This window comes from Schistocerca nitens, chromosome 9 (genome assembly GCF_023898315.1).
Source record: "Schistocerca nitens isolate TAMUIC-IGC-003100 chromosome 9, iqSchNite1.1, whole genome shotgun sequence".
Lineage (NCBI taxonomy): Eukaryota > Metazoa > Arthropoda > Insecta > Orthoptera > Acrididae > Schistocerca > Schistocerca nitens.
Window position 1 is genome coordinate 4066608 of NC_064622.1, and position 19965 is coordinate 4086572.

Below are 19965 nucleotides of genomic sequence, written 5' to 3' on the forward strand. Positions count from 1 at the left end.
CCTACGAGCCAGACAGCCTGTTTCCGCCGTGGCCTGGAATTCGCGCCCCGCCTCTGACCTGCTTCTTTTTTTTTTTTTTTTTTTTAACTGCAGGGGAGGGCAGGCGCCCCCAACAGGTGGCGGCAACAGGTGTCCCGCCGCAGAAGCAGACACAACTTGTTGAAACCGGATGTTTCACCCCGCTTACTCGTCTGGTGTTCGCCAGATCGACATTGTCAGAACCGAGAAACATAGATTGACAATCAAATACAGGCTTTCTCGGACTAATATTTCACTGTAAGAAATTTCAGTCTACCATGTGAGAGTCACCGAAATTTACTACTGCTCGATATGAGGGACGCAGACAAACACAGAAATTAAAGGGGGAAGAATGGGTTATCGGATGTCATTGTTAGCTTCGGAAAGAAACGATAACTATTACAAAAAAATTTCAGAGGGGATATTCAGCTGTGGCATTTGCCTCAGGACTAGGACAACCTCATAGACCAATCCCGACCCGTAGCTTGGACAATAGAGCTTTAGCCAAAAATTTTACTGTGCAATAGGCTTGCCTTGTATATCTGCATGTTCAACAGCAACATCAACAAGTTGTTGGGCACGTAACGGAATGTAACCCAGTGCCCGCTGACCAGCTTGAAACACTAGAGGTATATGCTTTTTATTTTAGTGATAGAACCATCACCAACGCACTTAGTTGTAAACGTACAACAGGACCCTTGGAGACTAGATGTACAAACAATAACAATTCCGTCGTTTATTTGAAGACGAGCTTTCACGCCTCGAAATGCATCGTGCATTTCAATAAAAAGCTTGATTTTGTGACTGTAGGCCTTTTCGGTCTGTATTTTACCAGTATAACTCTCAGCTACAATATAGACCAAAAACGCTAAACACTAGATTTTTCCAGAACTTTCTGTAAGAAGACAACGATCATTCCTTCGAAGACTTACATTTACCGTCTCCCAAACTGATTAATGTTATTACATTTATCAGCTATAAAAAAAACTGCTCGTAAGCCGAACTCTCACACAACGTAAAAACGCGCTGGTGACGTCACAGCGTGGAATTCCACCCCACGTACCACAGCACTGCGAAAAGTGAAATAAAGGATGAGTCCTGTCAGATTTTTGTGTCGTGGAGGGGAATGTGGCCAATAAGATGCGACATCGCTTTACGTCTCAAGCATAAGGGCCGCCATATTGTATGGCGCTAAACATACATTTGTTGGGTTTTCTTTGTCATAGAGTAAGTGGTACGAATATAAGCCGTTTCAAACCATCAGCAAACTGGGCGTCTCTCGAAAGCACATCGTTTTAGCTAAGATTTGTTATAATAAAATGACAGGAATCTACATTTCTGTTTGTAAAGGCTTCATCTAGTACATTTTTTTTAAGTGTTTTAACTTACGCGCTACGAAAGTATACCGTTTCAGTGCTACGGTTCAATGATTTCTGAAAATCGCGTCTTTTTTTGGTACAGTTTGCATATTATATATAATTCGTATATACAGTCTTTTCATGGTGTGCACCCTACACGGAGGCACAGTTGCACTGCTGAAGCTGCAGCGCAGTTGACAGCATCGAGAGGTCTGGCCTCATGTGCAGTAAGGCACCAGGATCCCGACCACCTCCTTCCTCATTTTTTCACCTTTTGTTCCCTAAAAGATTCTGGGTCTTTCCTTTTCAAATATCACCTCAAAAGTAGATGTTATTTACTGTAAATAATGTATTTGGTGCAATTTTGTTATGAACGCCAACGACTTAAATGTTTCCCCATTGGCCACAAATCTGAACATGACCGCCTGTCTATGAAAATAAACTTAAATTACAGAATGGAAGTTTTTACTATTATGAAACTGTATATACACTTATCTCTGGGTTCCCGGAGTGGCTCACATTTGTACACTATGTTATCAAAACTATCCGCATCTACATCCATATCCATACTCCGCAAGCCACCTGACGGTGTGAGGCGGAGGGTACCTTGAGTACCTCTATCAGTTCTCCCTTCTATTCCAGTCTCGTATTGTTCGTAGAAAAAAGGATTGTCGGTATGCCTCTGTTTGGGCTCTAATCTCTCTGATTTTATCATCATGGTCTCTTCGCGAGACATACGTAGGAGGGAGTAATATACTGCTTGACTCCTCGGTGAAGGTATGTTCTCGAAACTTCAACAAAAGCCCGTACCGAGCTACTGAGCGTCTCTCCTGCACAGTCTTCCACTGGAGACTATCTATCATCTCCGTAATGCTTTCGCGATTACTAAATGATCCTGTAACGAAGCGCGCTGCTCTCCGTTGGATCTTCTCGATCTCTTCTATCAACCCTATCTGGTACGCATCCCACACTGCTGAGCAGTATTCAAGCAGTGGGCGAACAAACGTACTGTAACCTACTTCCTTTGTTTTCGGATTGCATTTCCTTAGGATTCTTCCAATGAATCTCAGTCTGCCATCTGCTTTACCGACGATCAACTTTATATGACCATTCCATTTTAAATCGCTCCTAATGCCTACTCCCAGATAATTTATGGAATTAACTGCTTCGAGTTGCTGACCTGCTATTTTGTAGCTAAATGATAAATGATCTTTCTTTCTATGTATTCGCAGCACATTACACTTGTCTACGTTGCCATCCCCTGCACCATGCATCAAGTCGCTGCAGATCCTCCTGCATTTCAGTACAATTTTCCATTGTTACAACCTCTCGATATACCACAGCATCATCTGCAAAAAGCCTCAGTGAAATTCCGATGTCATCCACAAGGTCATTTATGTATATTGTGAATAGCAACGGTCCTACGACACTCCCCTGCGGCACACCTGAAATCACTCTTACTTCGGAAGACTTCTCTCCATTGAGAATGACATGCTGCGTTCTGTTATCTAGGAACCAATCCAATCACAAAATTGGTCTGATAGTCAATATGCTCTTACTTTGTTCATTAAACGACTGTGGGGAACTGTATCGAACGCCTTGCGGAAGTGAAGAAACACGGCATCTACCTGTGAACCCGTGTCTATGGCCCTCTGAGTCTCGTGGACGAATAGCGCGAGCTGGGTTTCACACGACCGTCTTTTTCGAAACACATGCTGATTCCAACAGAGTAGATTTCTAGTTTCCAGAAAAGTCATTATACTCGAACATAATTCGTGTTCCAAAATTCTACAACTGCTCGACGTTAGAGATATAGGTCTATAGTTCTGCACATCTGTTCGACGTCCGTTCTTGAAAACGGGGATGACCTGTGCCCTTTTCCAATCCTTTGGAACGCTACGCTCTTCTAGAGACCTACGGTACACCGCTGCAAGAAGGGGGGCAAGTTCCTTTGCGTACTCTGTGTAAGATCAAAATGGTATCCCATCAGGTCCAGAGGCCTTTCCTCTTTTGAGCGATTTTAATTGTTTCTCTATCCCTCTGTCGTCTATTTCGATATCTACCATTTTGTCATCTGTGCGACAATCTAGAGAAGGAACTACAGTGCAGTCTTCCTCTGTGAAACAGCTTTGGAAAAAGACATTTAGTATTTCGGCCTTTAATCTGTCATCCTCTGTTTCAGTACCATTTTGGTCACAGAGTGTCTGGACATTTTGTTTTGATCCACCTGCCGCTTTGACATAAGACCAAAATTTCTTAGGATTTTCTGCCAAGTCAGTACATAGAACTATACTTTCGAATTCATTGAAAGCCTCTCGCATAGCCCTCCTCACACTACATTTCGCTTCGCGTAATTTTTGTTTGTCTGCAAGGCTTTGGCTATGTTTATGTTTGCTGTGAAGTTCCCTTTGCTTCCGCAGCAGTTTTCTAACTCGGTTGTTGTACCACGGTGGCTCTTTTCCATCTCTTACGATCTTGCTTGGCACATACTCATCTAACGCAAATTGTACGATGGTTTTGAACTTTGTCCACTGATCCTCAACACTATCTGTACTTGAGAGAAAACTTTTGTGTTGAGCCGTCGAGTACTCTGTAATCTGGTTTTTGTCACTTTTGCTAAACAGAAAAATCTTCCTACCTTTTTTAATATTTCTATTTACGGCTGAAATCATCGGTGCAGTAACCGCTTTATGATCGCTGATTCCCTGTTGTGCGTTAACTGTTTCAAATAGTTCGGGTCTGTTTGTCACCAGAAGGTCTAATATGTTATCGCCACGAGCAGGTTCTCTGTTTAACTGTTCAAGGTAGCTTTCAGATAAAGGACTTAAAAAATTTCACTGGATTTTTTGTCCCTGCCACCCGTTATGAACGTTTGAGTCTCCCAGTCTATATCCGGCAAATTAAAATCTCCACCCAGAACTGTAACATGGTGGGGAAATCTACTCTAAATATTTTCAAAATTATCCTTCATTTGCTCAGTCACAACAGCTGCTGATCCAGGGGGCCTATACAGACATCCAATTACCATGTCTGAGCCTGCTTTAACCATGACCTTCACCCAAATTATTTCACATTTCGGATCTCCGTCAATTTCCTTCGATACTATAGCACTTCTTATCACTATAAACACGCCTCCCCCTTCACTGTCCAGCCTGTCTCTGCGATATACATTCCAATCTGAGTTTAGGATTTCATTACTGTTTACATCTGGTTTCAGCCAACTTTCTGTCCCTAGTACTACGTGGGCATTGTGACCATTTATCAATGAGAGCAGTTCTGGTACCTTTCTATAGACGCTCCTGCAGTTTACTATTAGCACATTAATATTGTTATTCCCTGTTGCATTTTGCCTACTCCTACCTTGCCGCTTCTAAGGAGGCGTCTTGTCGGGCCTAGAGAGGGAATTCTCTAGCCTAAAAAACCCACATGTGCACTCCACACGTACTCCGCTTCCTGCGTGTAGTGCACGCCTTACCTATTCAGGGGGACCCTACATTTCTCCACCCGATAGCGGAGGTCGAGAAATTTGCACCCTAGATCTCCGGAGAATCGTCTGAGCCTCTAGTTTAAGCCATCCACTCGGCTCCAAACCAGAGGACCGCGATCGGTTCTGGGAACGATACTACAAACAGTTAGCTCAGATTCCACCCCGCGAGCGAGGCTTTCCGCCTTCACCAATTCCGCCAACCGCCTGTACGAACAGAGGATGACCTCTGAACCCAGACGGCAGGAGTCATTGGTGCCGACATGAGCAACAATTTGCAGTCGGGTGCACCCAGTGCTCTCTATCGCCGCCGGCAGGGCCTCCTCCACATCTCGGATGAGAGCCCCCTCCCGGAAAGCAGACAGAGTGAACACTGGCCTTCTTCTCCGACCTTTCCGCTATTTCTCTAAGGAGCTCCATCACCCGCCTAACATTGGAGCTCCAAGTAACTAATAAAACCCTCCCCCAGTGTGCCTGCTCGGACCTTGCTGAAGGACCGGCCACATGTCCACTGACAGGCTGAGCGGGCGATGCCAGACGGCCAGCCTCCACATTGACCCTCCGCCTCGTGTGCCGCGAACGCCGCTGAACCCGCCACTCCCCTTGGGGAGTGGGTGGCCCAACCGCGCCCGGTACACCTGGGGTGTACCATGGGACGCACCAGACTCCCCACTGCCGTTACACTCCGAGGCAGCAGCATCCTATCCATTCTAAGAAATCAATTTACTGTAGAGAGTTAATGAACTTTTAACTAGACTGCTAATTCACTAAAGGCGGCTGATAGTTGACTAAACTGTGGTTACTAGACACTTCTTGTAGAAAACAATGAAAATAGCACTACCTGTCTCTGGACTGTATTCAAAACTAACACTACCACTACTGGCACTATGGCTGACTAAAGGGACTCTCTGACTGTATTCAAAACAAGCACGAAATCTATGGAACACTATTACTAGCACTCGACAATTAAAGCTTCCTAAAAGCAAAAACACACGGAAGAAGAAGTGACAAGTAAGAAAAATACAGTTAATACTTAAATTAATGTAGCTCGCTACACAGCGGACGTGACGCAGACGGCAGTTACGACCCCCTAAAACATACGTTTTTCATATTAGGTGCATTGTGCTGCCACCTACTGCCAGGTACTCCATATCAGCGACCTTATTAGTCATGAGACATCGTAAGAGAGCAGAATGGTGCGTTCCGGGGAACTCACGAACTTCGAACGTGGTCAGGTGATTGGGTGTCACTTGTGTCATATGTCTGTACGCGAAAGCGAAACGACGCCTCGCTTGGTGTAAGGAACGTAAACATTGGACGATTGAACAATGGAAAAACATAGTGTGGAGTGACGAATGACGGTACACAAAGAGGCGATCCGATGGCAGGGTGTGGGTATGGCGAATGCCCGGTGAGCGTCATCTGCCAGTGTGTGTAGTGCCAACAGTAAAATTCGGTGGCGTTGATGTTATGGTGTGGTCGTGTTTTTCCTGGAGGGGTCTTGCACCCCTTTTTGTTTTGCGTGGCACTATCACAGCACAGGCCTACATTGATGTTTTAAGCACATTCTTGCTTCCCACTGTTTAAGAGCAGTTTGGGGATGGAGATTGCATCTTTCAACACGATCGAGCACATGTTCATTATCCAGGGCGTGTGGCGGAATGGTTACACGACAGTGGCGTCCCTGTAATGGACTGGCCTGCACAGAGTCCTGATCTGAAACCTATGTAACACCTTTGGGATGTTTTGGAACTCCGACTTCGTGCCAGGCCTCACCGACCGACATGAATATCTCTCCTGAGTGCAGTACTCCGTGAAGAATGGGCTGTCATTCCCCAATAAATCTTGGAGCACATGATTGAACGTATAGTGCGAGGGTGGAAGCTGTCATTAAGGCTGAGGGTGGACCAACAACGTACTGAATTCCACCATTACCGATGGAGGGTGCCACGAACTTATGAGTCATTTTCAGCCAGGTGTCCGGATACTTTTGATCCCACGGTGTATCTTGTTGATAAATATATTTTTCTGTTTTGGTGAGAAGCTACGAAAAAATGAGATTAGGAAACGAATCTCGATGCTGGAATCTAAGTGATGAAGGACGAGTACGTTATTTGAGTGTGTTGGTAATCAATGGAATGTCGAGAACATGGATATTATTCATGTCAGACTCACGTTACTCACAATATCCTAACTACATTCATTTTAAAATCCAAAATGAGATGAAAATTCAAATGAGTTAACGAATAATTTCTGCTAGTGTGTATCTCATTTCGTTATGCAGTTTTCCTCTACCAGCAGTTCACTGTTCAAGCCATCACCGAGTCCAGAATCCTCTTCGGCATTATCTGCGTTCTTCTCCAGAGTTGAGGCAGATATTTCACGCGTGCCTATTTTCGTAAAGAACTTTTGTGGTCTGCGAGCCAAATGAAGCCGACGGCGGCCGCTGGAGAGTGCTGAGGGTACGGGTGACGATGAGCAGCTCGGCCCTGCCGTGGGGGTCGGACGCCCCGTCCAAGCTGAAATCCACCTGATCGGCAGCTGCCTCGCCACGTGTCTGGACGGCTTTAGGTTACCTCGACCACTGTGCAGTCGGGAAAGGCATCCGGCCACGAGATTTAAAATAAATTAGACCGAGATAAGGGGAAGGGGAACGAACAGTTTATTAATTATGAAGTAACGAAACTTGATTGCATCGTTCGCACCACCCGCAGGAATGTGACCCGAGTACATTGCATCACTTTTGTTTCCACAAAATTTTCACTTTTGGGCGACGGTTAATGTTTCGTTTATCTTTGGAAAAAACAGATTTTAAACGATGTCTTCCCGTAACTACTATAAAAGTAAGAAAACAATATGTGAATACCACCATGTGTTTTCCTGGGCTTACGTTACTGTGCTGAGACGAAGGGATTGCGGCGCGGCACATTTCTTCCTACCGCCCTGCCAATGTCCAGCAATGTTCATTTGTCTAGCTAAAAGCTGTAGTACAAAATACTAGACCACTACTGTCTATTGCAGGTCGCAACATACATAGAATTGTTCGGTAAACGGGATGTGGCTAGTACCGAAATACAAGTTTTAACTTGGCAATGTAAATTTTCAGGTGTATTTTTACGATAAAGATCACAGTTAATACTGCCAAGTCCGTACTAAGTGGCAACACAATGTAAAGTTCACACGCACATCACAATCACACACGTAGCCAGTTTATGGTATTTACACCCGTTACCGAAGTTAATAGAGTTCACCGGATCGTTTAGTTATGAAAATGCTCGCTCAAATGTTGTCCACTCTGCTCTACACGTAACACATGTTCCAGTCTTAGATCGCACAACACGCCACGCGCTTTTAACTAACAGTCAAAAGCAATAATTTTGATACTCCGTCCGAAATTCCACACGACTTCCACTATACCGTTCACTTAAATACACTTTGTACTACTTCGAGAACTCGTAATTAGCATTTTTTCGCGATTTTACAGTACTTTCGTCGGAGCTGCTTTCAATGACATGTTACTAGTTCGAACCCTCAGCCCGGACCGACCTAGATCACATCAAAGGCCTTGTTCTCAGCATAGATTCGCGCGAGCCTGCATTTTTCTGATTGGCTGATATCACAAACAGCGAATCAAGTTGCAGTATTATCCCGCGCTAACCCGCGATTTACTTCAATGACCAATCATAGTAAAACATTTCTTTCTAGCGCAATTGCTAAATAAATAAATAAATTTAGAAAAGTATCAAATATAAAATTACTCCTTCCGAAATTACCGATTAATCTGTGTTCTACTCACCATTTATTAGTACCATAAACTGACTGCACATTTAATTATAGTAAATCCCGTGTATAGTTTGACTGGTACTTCGTGAATAAACAAAACAATTTTCATTTACTTCTGTTCTTCTTCACTCATACAACACTCACACTGCTAATTACTACACATATAAAACAATTATAATTATGCAAATACATTAAATATTAGTCAAACATAACTTTACAACATTGTTTTGACTACTACTGCTAGCAGTGTCCGTCAACTGCTGACCTCTGCCGCCTACTAGTACAACTACGTGCAGCTCCGTAACTCAGGTCCATGTCAGCTGGTGACATCTGTCGATGACTCATACCTATAACGATATCGTCCCAACAAGTGACAGGAGCGATGCGAAGGCGCTACGCCTGAGGATGTGTGACAGAAAATGATGGGGGTACTCGGGTGCAGCTCGTCTACACACAGCGTCAGGTGAGAGCGCACGCTGGTTGCCAGGCGTTCCCCTGTGGGCTGTGTGGAGGCAGTAAGCAGGTGACCCGCGCGCTGCAGCTTCGGCCAGAGCTGGGCGCAGTCACACCACTACTTGCTGTCATCTACTGCCAAGCACTGTACTCGGAAACAAGAGTAGGGTAGGGTAGGGTAGGGTAGGGTAGGGTAGGGTAGGGTACTTAGAGGCCTCCAAGTTGTAGTTCGCGTGACTTACGAGTACACTGGAACTATCAGCGGAGTGCCGATCACGGAACCTGACATTTAAGTGTCACACACGAACGTCGATGTGTTGTATACTGAGGTCCTTTCCGCTACAGCCGTCAAACAATGGCGGGTCCTCGTTCTGACTGAGCATCTCGGATTCGTCTTCTGTTGTTGTGGTCTTCAGTCCTGAGACTGGTTTGATGCAGCTCTCTATGCTACTCTATCCTGTGCAAGCTTCTTCATCTCCCAGTACATACTGCAACCTACATCCTTCTGAATCTCCTTAGTGTATGCATCTCTTGGTCTCCCTCTACCATTTTTACCCTCCACACTGCACTCCAGTACTAAATTGGTGATCCCTTGATGCCTCAGAACATGTCCTACCAACCGATCCCTTCTTCTCGTCAAGTTGTGCCACAGACTCCTCTTCTCCCCAATTCTATTCAATACCTCCTCATTAGTTATGTGATCTACCCATCTAATCTTCAGCATTCTTCTGTAGCATCAAATTTCGAAAGCTTCAATTCTCTTCTTGTCCAAACTATTTATCGTCCACGTTTCACTTGCATACATGGCTACACTCCATACAAATACTTTCAGAAATGACTTCCTGACACTTAAATCTATACTCGATGTTAACAAATTTCTTTTCTTCAGAAACGCTTTCCTTGCCATTGCCAGTCTACATTTTATATCCTCTCTACTTCGACCATCATCAGTTATTTTGCTCCCGAAGTAGCAAAACTCCTTTACTACTTTAAGTGTCTCATTTCCTAATGTAATTCCCTCAGCATCACCCGACTTAATTCGACTACATTCCATCATCCTCGTTTTGCTTTTGTTGATGTTCATCTTATACCCTCCTTTCAAGACAGTGTCCATTCCGTTCAACTTTGCTGTCTCTGACAGAATTACAATGTCATCGGCGAACCTCAAAGTTTTTACTTCTTCTCCCTGGATTTTAATACCTACTCCAAATTTTTCTTTTGTTTCCTTTACTGCTTCCTCAATATACAGATTGAGTAACATCGGGGAGAGGCTACAACCCTGTCTCACTCCGTTCCCAACCACTGCTTCCCTTTCATGCCCCTCGACTCTTATAACTGCCATCTGATTTCTGTACAAATTATAAATAGATTATAAATAGATTCGTCTTCTAGCGAATCAAATTATTGGATAGCAGATATCGCAGTTGGTGCATAGCGCCCTATTTTCCCCTCGCTACAAAGACTAGCACTACGAAAGGAGTTCCTGTCCGACATCAATATCTCGGGTTAAATTCAGTTTCTCCCGTACCTGATAGCTCCGGGTCCAGTTGCCAACTTGTCACGTGTCTTCGACTAGCACCTTTACCGTACAAATGTCTACGTCTCTGCCTCGAGCCAACAAGCAACCCTGGGACGGGTCTCTCGAACGTGCATTGACACCGACCTACCGGAAGGTGCACGTAGCTTCACTGCCAAGCAAGGCGTATATTTGACGCATTGTGTTACAGCTGTACCGATGTTGCAATCCTCGAAGTCCTAGCACGTTCAACATGTACTATCAAGAGTTCTTAGTGAGTCGTGAAAGACTGGAGCAGCAGTGAACCCTAGAGTAACACGCACTCCTATACAGGGTGTTACAAAAAGGTACGGCCAAACTTTCAGGAAACATTCCTCACACACAAAGAAAGAAAATATGTTATGTGAACATGTGTCTGGAACACTTACTTTCCATGTTAGAGCTAATTTTATTACTTCTCTTCAAATCACATTAATCATGGAATGGAAACACACAGCAACAGAACGTACCAGCGTGACTTCAAACACTTTGTTACAGGAAATGTTCAAAATGTCCTCAGTTAGCGAGGATACATGCATCCACCCTCCGTCGCACGGAATCCCTGATGCGCTGATGCAGCCCTGGAGAATGGCGTATTGTATCGCAGACTTCCTCAATACGAGCACGAAGGGTCTCTACATTTGGTACCGGGGTTGCGTAGACAAGAGCTTTCAAATGCCCCCATAAATGAAAGTCAAGAGGGTTGAGGTCAGGAGAGCGTGGAGGCCACGGAATTGGTCCGCCTCTACCAATCCATCGGTCACCGAATCTGTTATCGAGAAGCCTACGAACACTTCGACTGAAATGTGCGGGAGCTCCATCGTGCATGAACCAGATGTTGTGTCGTACTTGTAAAGGCACATGTTCTAGCAGCACAGGTAGAGTATCCCGTATGAAATCATGATAACGTGCTCCATTGAGCGTAGGTGGAAGAACATGGGGCCCAATCGAGACACCACCAACAATGCCTGGCCAAACGTTCACAGAAAATCTGTGTTGATGACGTGATTGCACAATTGCGTGCGGATTCTCGTCAGCCCACACATGTTGATTGTGAAAGTTTACAATTTAATCACGTTCGAATGAAGCCGCATCCGTAAAGAGAACATTTGCACTGAAATGAGGATTGACACATTGTTGAATGAACCATTCGCAGAAGTCGCATGTCAACACAAGCACCGAAGTCAACATTACCTTCCTTCAACTGGGCCAACCGGCGGTGAATCGAGGAAGTACAGTACATACTGACGAAACTAAAATGAGCTCTAATACGGAAAGTAAGCGTTTCCGGACACATGTCGACATAACATCTTTTCTTTATTTCTGTGTGAGGAACGTTTCCTGAAAGTTTGGCCGTACCTTTTTGTAACACCCTGTATAGCGCGTGTTAACGTCTAGACATGAGTCGCATTTTTCCAGAATCCTTCGAACAATTACATTAACGTTTCGTACTACTGATTCTGCATGTCTCATTCTGTGCTCCTTCGCAGATTTATCTCGAAATATTCTACACTGATCAGCCAGAGCATTATGACCACCGACCTGCTGTCGTTATAAATCCGTGGAAGCGACAGCAGCCTCACCTGGCGACGGATGATTGTCTGTCTGACACACGCACGACGCGTGTAGGGTCGGTGAGCGTGCTGTCCGTGTGTGGAATGCGGAAGGCGCGCGCTATCTGTCTGAGTTTGACCGACTACAGATTGCGATGGCTCCGAACGAGCATTTCGAGAACTGCACGAGTTGTCGGGTGTTAGAGGAATGCTGTGGAGAGTGTGTTCAACACGCGACGCAACCACGGTGAAACCACGTCGAGACGTCGTGGGCTAGGGCGGCCAACCCTCATTACAGGTGTCAGGCGTCGTCGGCTGGTCACACAGCTTAAAATAGAACAGGCGGCGAATTGCGGGAACTAACGTCAGACTGTAATGCTGGAAAGGGTAGAAACGTGTCAGAACACACAGCGCACGGAACACTCCTCACGATGGGCCTCTCCAGCCGACTAACCGTGCATGTGCCAATATTAACAAGACATCGCCAACTACGACTGAAATGGGCACTTGAGCATCGGCACTGGATGTTCGAGTAGTGGCAGAGCGTTGTATGGTCTGACGAATCCCGATACCTTCAACATCAGGCCGACGGGACGGCGCGGATCCGTCGTCTTCCAGTGGAACCGCTCCTTGACACCTGTACTGCGGGACGGAGACAATCTGGCGGCGGCTCCTTTATGCTCTGGAGAACATTCACGTGGGCATGCATTGGTCCAGTGCAGCTCGTGCAAGGCGCCATGACGGCCAAGGCGTATCGTACACTGGTTGCAGACCACCTACACCACTCCATGACGATCATGTTTCGCGGCGGCAGTGGCATTTTTCAACAAGATAACGCCTCATGTCACACGGCTAATAGCGTCATCGAGTGGTTCGAGCAACACAGTGGCGAGTTCCAATTGACGTGCTGGCCCCCCAACTCACCAGATTTGAACCCAATCGCACACATCTGGGATATGATTAAACGTGGCATCAGGGCTATACCTCCTCTCCCCGAAATTTACGGGAATTAAATGACTTGTGTGTGCAGATGAGGTGCCATCTAGCTAGCAACCGGTAACGCGCTGCAGCTCTTATTCGTCCCACAGGTGGACACAGCGGCTATGTCCACCTCAACAGCTCAGTGGTCAGTGAGGCGGAATGCTGAGCAAAAGGGCCCGGGTTCGATTCCCGGCTAGGTCGGAGATTTTCTCCGCTCAGGGACTGGGTGTTGTGTCTTCTTCATCATCATGGTATCATCCCCATCGACGCGCAAGTGGCCGAAGTGGCGTCAACTACAGAGGCCGGCACCTACCCGGCGGGAGGTCATCGCCACACGACATTTCATTTCATACCGGCTACTAGCCAGGTGGTCATAATGTTCTGGCTGATCACTGTACATGGGATACCGCAGATGTTTGCGTTCTTTCGCTCTGTTACGCATACTGACTCGCATTTTTCTATATTCAAAAAAACCTGCTGCTTTAGAGCACGCTCAGTAGCAATGCTGTCAGAGTTCTTCGGGATATACTTACTATCTACCGACAACAACACTTCCCTGTATACAACAGCCAGTGGCAAATCTGACGCAAATACTCGTCTTATCTGAGCAACTATGTAAGATAAATGCTAAAAAAAATATAGTCACCTTCATGACTTGCCTCGTTTCTGTTTTCTTCAAAGGGAACTGGTTCCTCAGTACGCATTTGACAACAGATCAGTACAGCCATCTGTGAAATGGAAGTAAAACTAAACGTGGCTTCCCATTGCAGTTCATTAGTGTACGTTGTGTCTGTAATGGTAAGCTGGACAGTGCGGCCCGTGTACAGTGCTCTGTCTGTCAACTTGTCTGTAAAGGTCGTACACGCCTGGAGCAAGGGCCCATCAGAAGGGTTGTCAGCGCGGGGATGGCGGTGGTTGTTGGGATGTTTAAGGGGGACTAAACAGCTAAGGTCATCAGTCCCCCATTCCAAAAACAGGCGAGACAGAAATGCACGAAGCAGGTAAAACCCCAAGGGGAAGGAGACTCCCCCCCAGGCCCTAAAAGAACACAAATGCAGTAACGAACACTACAGACACGAAGACACCAGACAAAAGAAACAGAACAAAAGAAGAAGACCGGAGACTGGTTGACTGACCACAACAAAAAAGGGAAAGAGTCAACCAATCGACGACACACCAAAATCTGCAACCAAATATGAGAGACCTGAGGACAAGAGACACACAAAGGGAAAGGAGCAGGACCTCCCTAAATGGAGCCATAAAAAGGACTAACACGTATAAAATTTAAAATGTCATCAGCCATGGAGGCATTGTCGCTTAAAACCAAAGGCAAAGTGCCCGGGAGATTAAAAGACTGCCGGAGGGTGCGCAGTCGGGGACACTCCAATAAAATGTGGGCGACCGTCAGCCGGGACCCACACCGACACAGGGGGAGGGGGGGGGGGGGGATCCTCCTGACGCAAAAGATGGCCGTGCGTCAGGTAGGCATGGCCGATGCGGAGCCGACACAGGATGACAGAGTCCCTGCGAGAAGACCGCAGGGAGGAGCGCCACACGTCGGTCGTCTCCTTGACAGCCCGCAGTTTATTAGGGGCTGTCATGCCTCGCCACTCAGCAGACCACATCCCAAGCACCTTACGGCGCAACACCAGCTGCTGATCGCGAGCTGTGAGGCCGATCTCCAAAGCTGGGGCGTCGATCGCCCCTTTGGCCAGCCTGTCAACACGTTCGTTCCCCGGGATGCCAACATGACCTGGCGTCCAAACCAAGACCACCGAACGACCAGAACGGGCAATGGCGGAAACAGAGTCCTGAATCGAGGACACCAGAGGAGAAGAGGTATGGCAGCGGTCGATGGCCTGAAGGCTGCTCAGGGAGTCACTACAGATGACGATGGACGTACCTGAGCAGGAACGCATATGCTCAAGAGCGCGCAATATGACTACCAGCTCTGCAGTAAAAATACTGCAGCCAGCCGGCAAGGAGCGCTGTTCAACATGGTCAGCGTGAGCAAAAGCGTAGGCAGTGCGACCATCAACCAGGGAACCATCAGTGTAGACAGTCTCACAGCCCGGAAATGAGGCGAGGAGCGCAAGAAAACGGCGACGGAGGGCCATAGGGGGAACCGAGTCCTCGGGTCCCTGTGCCAAGTCCAGACGGACGGACGGCCGGGGCAAACACCAGGGAGGCGTAGGTGCACGGACCCGGAAGGGAGGCAGAAGAGGGAAGGAGCCCAGTTCCGACAGCAGGGACTGGACGCGGACAGCTATGGAAAGCCCAGACCGAGGTCGCCGGTCGGGCAGATGGAGGACCGTGACAGGGAGAAGCAGGCGACGATTGGGATGGCCCGGCGAGCAATGCACGTGGACAGCACAGTCGGCGAGCAGCCTGTGGCGGCGAATCCGCAGCGGGGGAACCCCGGCCTCCACCAGTAGACTATCGACGGGGCTGGTACGAAAGGCTCAGCGCGGGGAGCTGAACGCCGAGGTGGCGCACGCTGCAGCCGTGTCACGCAGTCGTCAGCGTGAGACAAAATACTGCATACCCACTCACAGGTGTCGCCGATAAATGATACATACCAATTACAGCTCGCATATACACCGACGAGAATGAACAAAACTACGCGTTGCGTTTACTGAGGCAACTACGCTGTCTCATAAAAGAGTGAAGCAGCCAGAAGACATGGTTCTTCGATGTCTGAGTAACTTCGTAAACGCAAATGATTACAGTAGCGATTCTCTGTGACACGTAGAACAGCCACCACAGTGCACTAGTGGCGGCCGGTGTGGCCGAGCGGTTCTAGGCGCTACAGTCTGGAACCACGTGATCGCTACTGTTGCAGGTTCGAATCCTGCCTCGGGCATGGATGTGTGAGATGTCCTTTGCTTAGTTAGGTTTAAGTAGTTAAGTTGTAGGGGACTGATGACCTCAGATGTTAAGTCCCGTAGTGCTCAGAGCCATTTGAACCATTTGAAGTGCATTAGTGTTCGAAAAGGTAGAGAGCTGGTTGGGGAGTGGAAAGCGACTGAGACAACAAAATTAAGTACACCAGAACTGTAATTTATTAACAAAAGTATGAGACCTTTTACACATTTGGCTCGGTATCGTCAAACGTTCTAGTGCGGTTGAAACGATGACACTGGTAGTAGCACATCGGGTTCGGAACGTACTGCCGGACTGTGATAATTTCATAGCCTGCTTTGATCTTGGACAGAAGCACCACTCTATCAAAGGTGGCGAAAAAGGGTGCAGGTGGGCACCAAGGAGTAAACTAACTTTTTCATTACACAATGACCGGGAATGACACCCTGATCAGACGGGTAAGATTGGATTTAGGCCTCACTTAGACCGTCGAGCAGCCTGGTGTTAACTACACCAAGGGAACAATTCGAAGTTCTATGGGCCTCGACACGAAAATGGTAGCCGTGGAAAACTGAGGCAGCAAGCAGTTGGCTCAAATGCGTCTGAGCACTATGGGACTTAACATCGGAGGTCATCAGTCCCCTAGAACTGAGGACTACTTAAACCTGACTAACCTAAGGACATCACACACATCCATGCCCGAGGCAGGATTCGAACCTGCAACCGTAGCGGTCGAGCGGTTCCAAACTGAAGCGCCTAGAGCCGCTCGGCCACTCCGGCCGGCAGCAAGCAGTTGTTGTGCTCGAGCATCAGAAGTAGTCTCCAAAAGCGAAGTGCCATTTCGCAAACAAGAGCAGGGTTTCACAGGGCCGGCAATTGCATCTACACCTTTCTGAATAATAAACGGATTTACTGTGGCAAAGCACTGACCGTCTTCATTACGTGAGACCACGAGGAACCGTGGTGCGGCGGGAAGGGTCTTTGAATCATTAGCCTCATTACGTTTACGTTTTGTATACGTGATTGGGAAGATGACTGACTCATTGCTAGAAAATCTCCCACGATTGCCAGCGTCTCCAATGGCGTCCTCCTTCCAAATGTGGGCTCCCTTAATAAGGGGGCGCAGCCGCCTTAGGTGACTGTTCACACGTCAGGTCACACCTCCCGAACACACCTGACAGAGGCACCAATCGACAATTTGGGAAGGTTACAGCTCAGGCAATCACCCATCACCCGTCCCTGTCCCTGGCCTGTACCAGGGGGTACGTGCGAACCCTACCTGTCGACCCGGGGCTGGGAATACCCAGTCACCTGTTACGCGTCACACGCGTGGGCCGGCCTTGAGGAGCGCACAGGAAGAAAGAAGCGAAAAGAGGATCCTCGAATACGGAAGCGAAGGAACGACAGGAGAAGGAAACAAATAAAGGAAAAGAGAGCCAAAAACAAAGGTGAAAAGCTTCCTGGCAGATTAAAACTGTGTGCCGGACCGAGACTCGAACTTGGGACCTTTGCCTTTCACGACTAAGCGCTCTACCACCTGAACTTCCCGAAGCACGACTCACGCCGAGTCCTCACAGCTCTACTTCTGCCAGTATCTCGTCTCCTATCTTCCAAACTTTACAGAAGCTCTCCTCATTCTGGAAACACCCCCTAGGCTGTGGCTAAGCCATATCCTTTCTTTCAGGAGTGCTAGTTCTGCAAGGTTCGCAGGAGGGGTTCTGTGAAGTTTTTAAGGTAGGAGACGAGGTACTGGCAGAAGTAGAGCTGTGAGGACGAGGCGTGAGTCGTGCTTGCGTAGCTCAGTTGGTAGGGCACCTGCCCGCGAAAGGCGGGACACAGTTTTAATCTGTCACGAAGTTTCGCATGAGCGCATACTCCGCTGCAGAGTGACATCCTCATTCTGGAACAAAGGTGAAACTGTTGTTACGTACCGGTCGTGGTGGCCGAGCGGTTCTAGGTACTTCAGTCTAGAACCGCGCGACCGCTACGGTCGCAGGTTCGAATCCTGCCTCGGGCTCGGATGTGTGTCATGTCCTTTGGTTAGTTAGGTTTAAGTACTACGTTCTAGGGGACTGATGACCTCAGATGTTAAGTCCCATAGTGCTCAGAGCCATTTTTTTTTGTTCTTACGTCAGCGACAGACAATGCAGAACATTCCAAATACTATCCTAGACATGTTCTCCAAGGGAGGGGAAAAAGAACAGCAAGAGGATAGACATGCAGCACGGAAGGGAAAAAAGCGCTGCGAAGGTTGGGGCCCCGTGGTAGCCAAGCACGAACCCGACAGAGACTGGCGAGCCCCCTGGGGGGACATTACGAGACATTCCGCCTACGGTCCGTCAGCGTACAGTCACGTTTGCTGTCGGAGGGGTGGCCTAGTGGCGGGCGCAGGCGAATGTAACTCCGGCGCTCTGTAGCGTCGTCGGATGAGGTCTCCAGACGCAAATGTCTCTCCTCTGTTTCTCAGGACGCCCTCTACAGCCCCTCTAAGCTCGTCGCAATGTTTCTGGGTCACTGTGTATAGATAATTGTTCCCCCCCCCCCCCTCTCGCTTCATTTGCGAGTGGAACAGGAGAGGGAGTGAGTGTCAGAAGTGCAGGCTACTTTCCGCCACGCACTGTGTGGTAGCTTGTCGAGTAGGAAGGTGTACTTCTGAATGTAACGAGTGAAGTGAGAGCAGCCGCGACAGGAGTGAGCAGAGGCGGGCGGTGTGGTTGCAGGAGATGGCGGCGGGGGCGGCTGCGGCGGCGCTGCGGCTGGCGGTGTGCGCGCTGTGGGCGGCGGCGGGGGCGGACGGGCTGGCGCTGACGCTGCTGGAGGCGGTGTCGCGGCTGTACCGGCAGGGCCCGTCGGCCGCCACCGGCTACGTCGAGTGGCACGCGCCCGACCGGCCGGACGCGCTGCTGCTGCCCGAGTACGACTTCGTGGTGGTGGGCGCCGGCAGCGCGGGCTCCGTCGTCGCCGCCAGGCTCTCGGAGGTCGCCGGCTGGACGGTGAGCGCCGGCGCTACCCTGCAGCCGCGGCTTTACTCGTCAGCCTAGAGGTGTTTCCCACCCAAGTCTATCTGCGTCGGCGCGGTTCCTTCCGTCCCTTTACGACGAACCTGCACCTACCTGTGAACATTGTCTCGGCAGATCATCAGTAGGAAAGCCGAGGGAAACCTACTGTACTTCCACGTGAACCAGGCTGCAATTAAACTTACTAATCTACGTTTCGGGAGAAAGTTTTCACACGAAATGAAAGACTGGAAACTTTGTGCTTAATTAATATATTCTGAAACTTATGTGAACATGTGTCACTGCCAAGCCCGTGCTAGTCTTAACACAGTCACTCACAATCCCTCTCATTCGCGTTAGCAAGTTTATGGTGTTGCATTTCCCGAAAACGTAATAGCTACAAAAATTCGGATTGTTTTTGATTGAGAATTCTCGACAAATATGAAGTCTGTCGCTACCTAATGCAGTCACAGCTTTTAGCCACCGACCTGCTCAATACGTCACGGGGAATATATGTCTCTTCTCGTCACAAAATTCACTTAAAAATTCCGAAATTTCTACAAGCCCATCGGAATAATTATGCCGTCACTTTACTACACTTGTGATGTATGAAACACTGCTAGATCGGGCATCTTATTTCCATCGGAACTACTACACACGTCCGAACTGTTTCATGGCTAGGCTCCGACTCCTCTTTAGAATACTCCAAGTCTTCTCTACCTGCAGAGAAAGGCGCGCGAGGAATATTGCTCTACCAATGGTCAGTTTACTCAACAGCCAATAGCAAAACAACATTCTCCCGCGTCAGTCCGCGCTTTTCATCAATAACCAATCGCAAAATAGTAAACCTAACGACTGCACTTTTCACCAACGTAATTATCTAATATGCTGAAGTTTTGTTTACGCATGAAGTTATTTACTA

At 47.9% G+C, this 19965-nt stretch overlaps 1 protein-coding gene across 1 annotated transcript in view; it reads left to right on the forward strand.

The window, feature by feature from the left end:
* Positions 1-19965, forward strand: part of LOC126203463 (glucose dehydrogenase [FAD, quinone]-like) — an 83531-nt gene that overhangs the window by 15246 nt on the left and 48320 nt on the right. The window contains exon 3 of the mRNA XM_049937780.1: positions 18891-19040. Within this exon, the coding sequence (XP_049793737.1) occupies positions 18891-19040 (150 nt within the window). The remainder of the gene's footprint in view (positions 1-18890; positions 19041-19965) is intronic.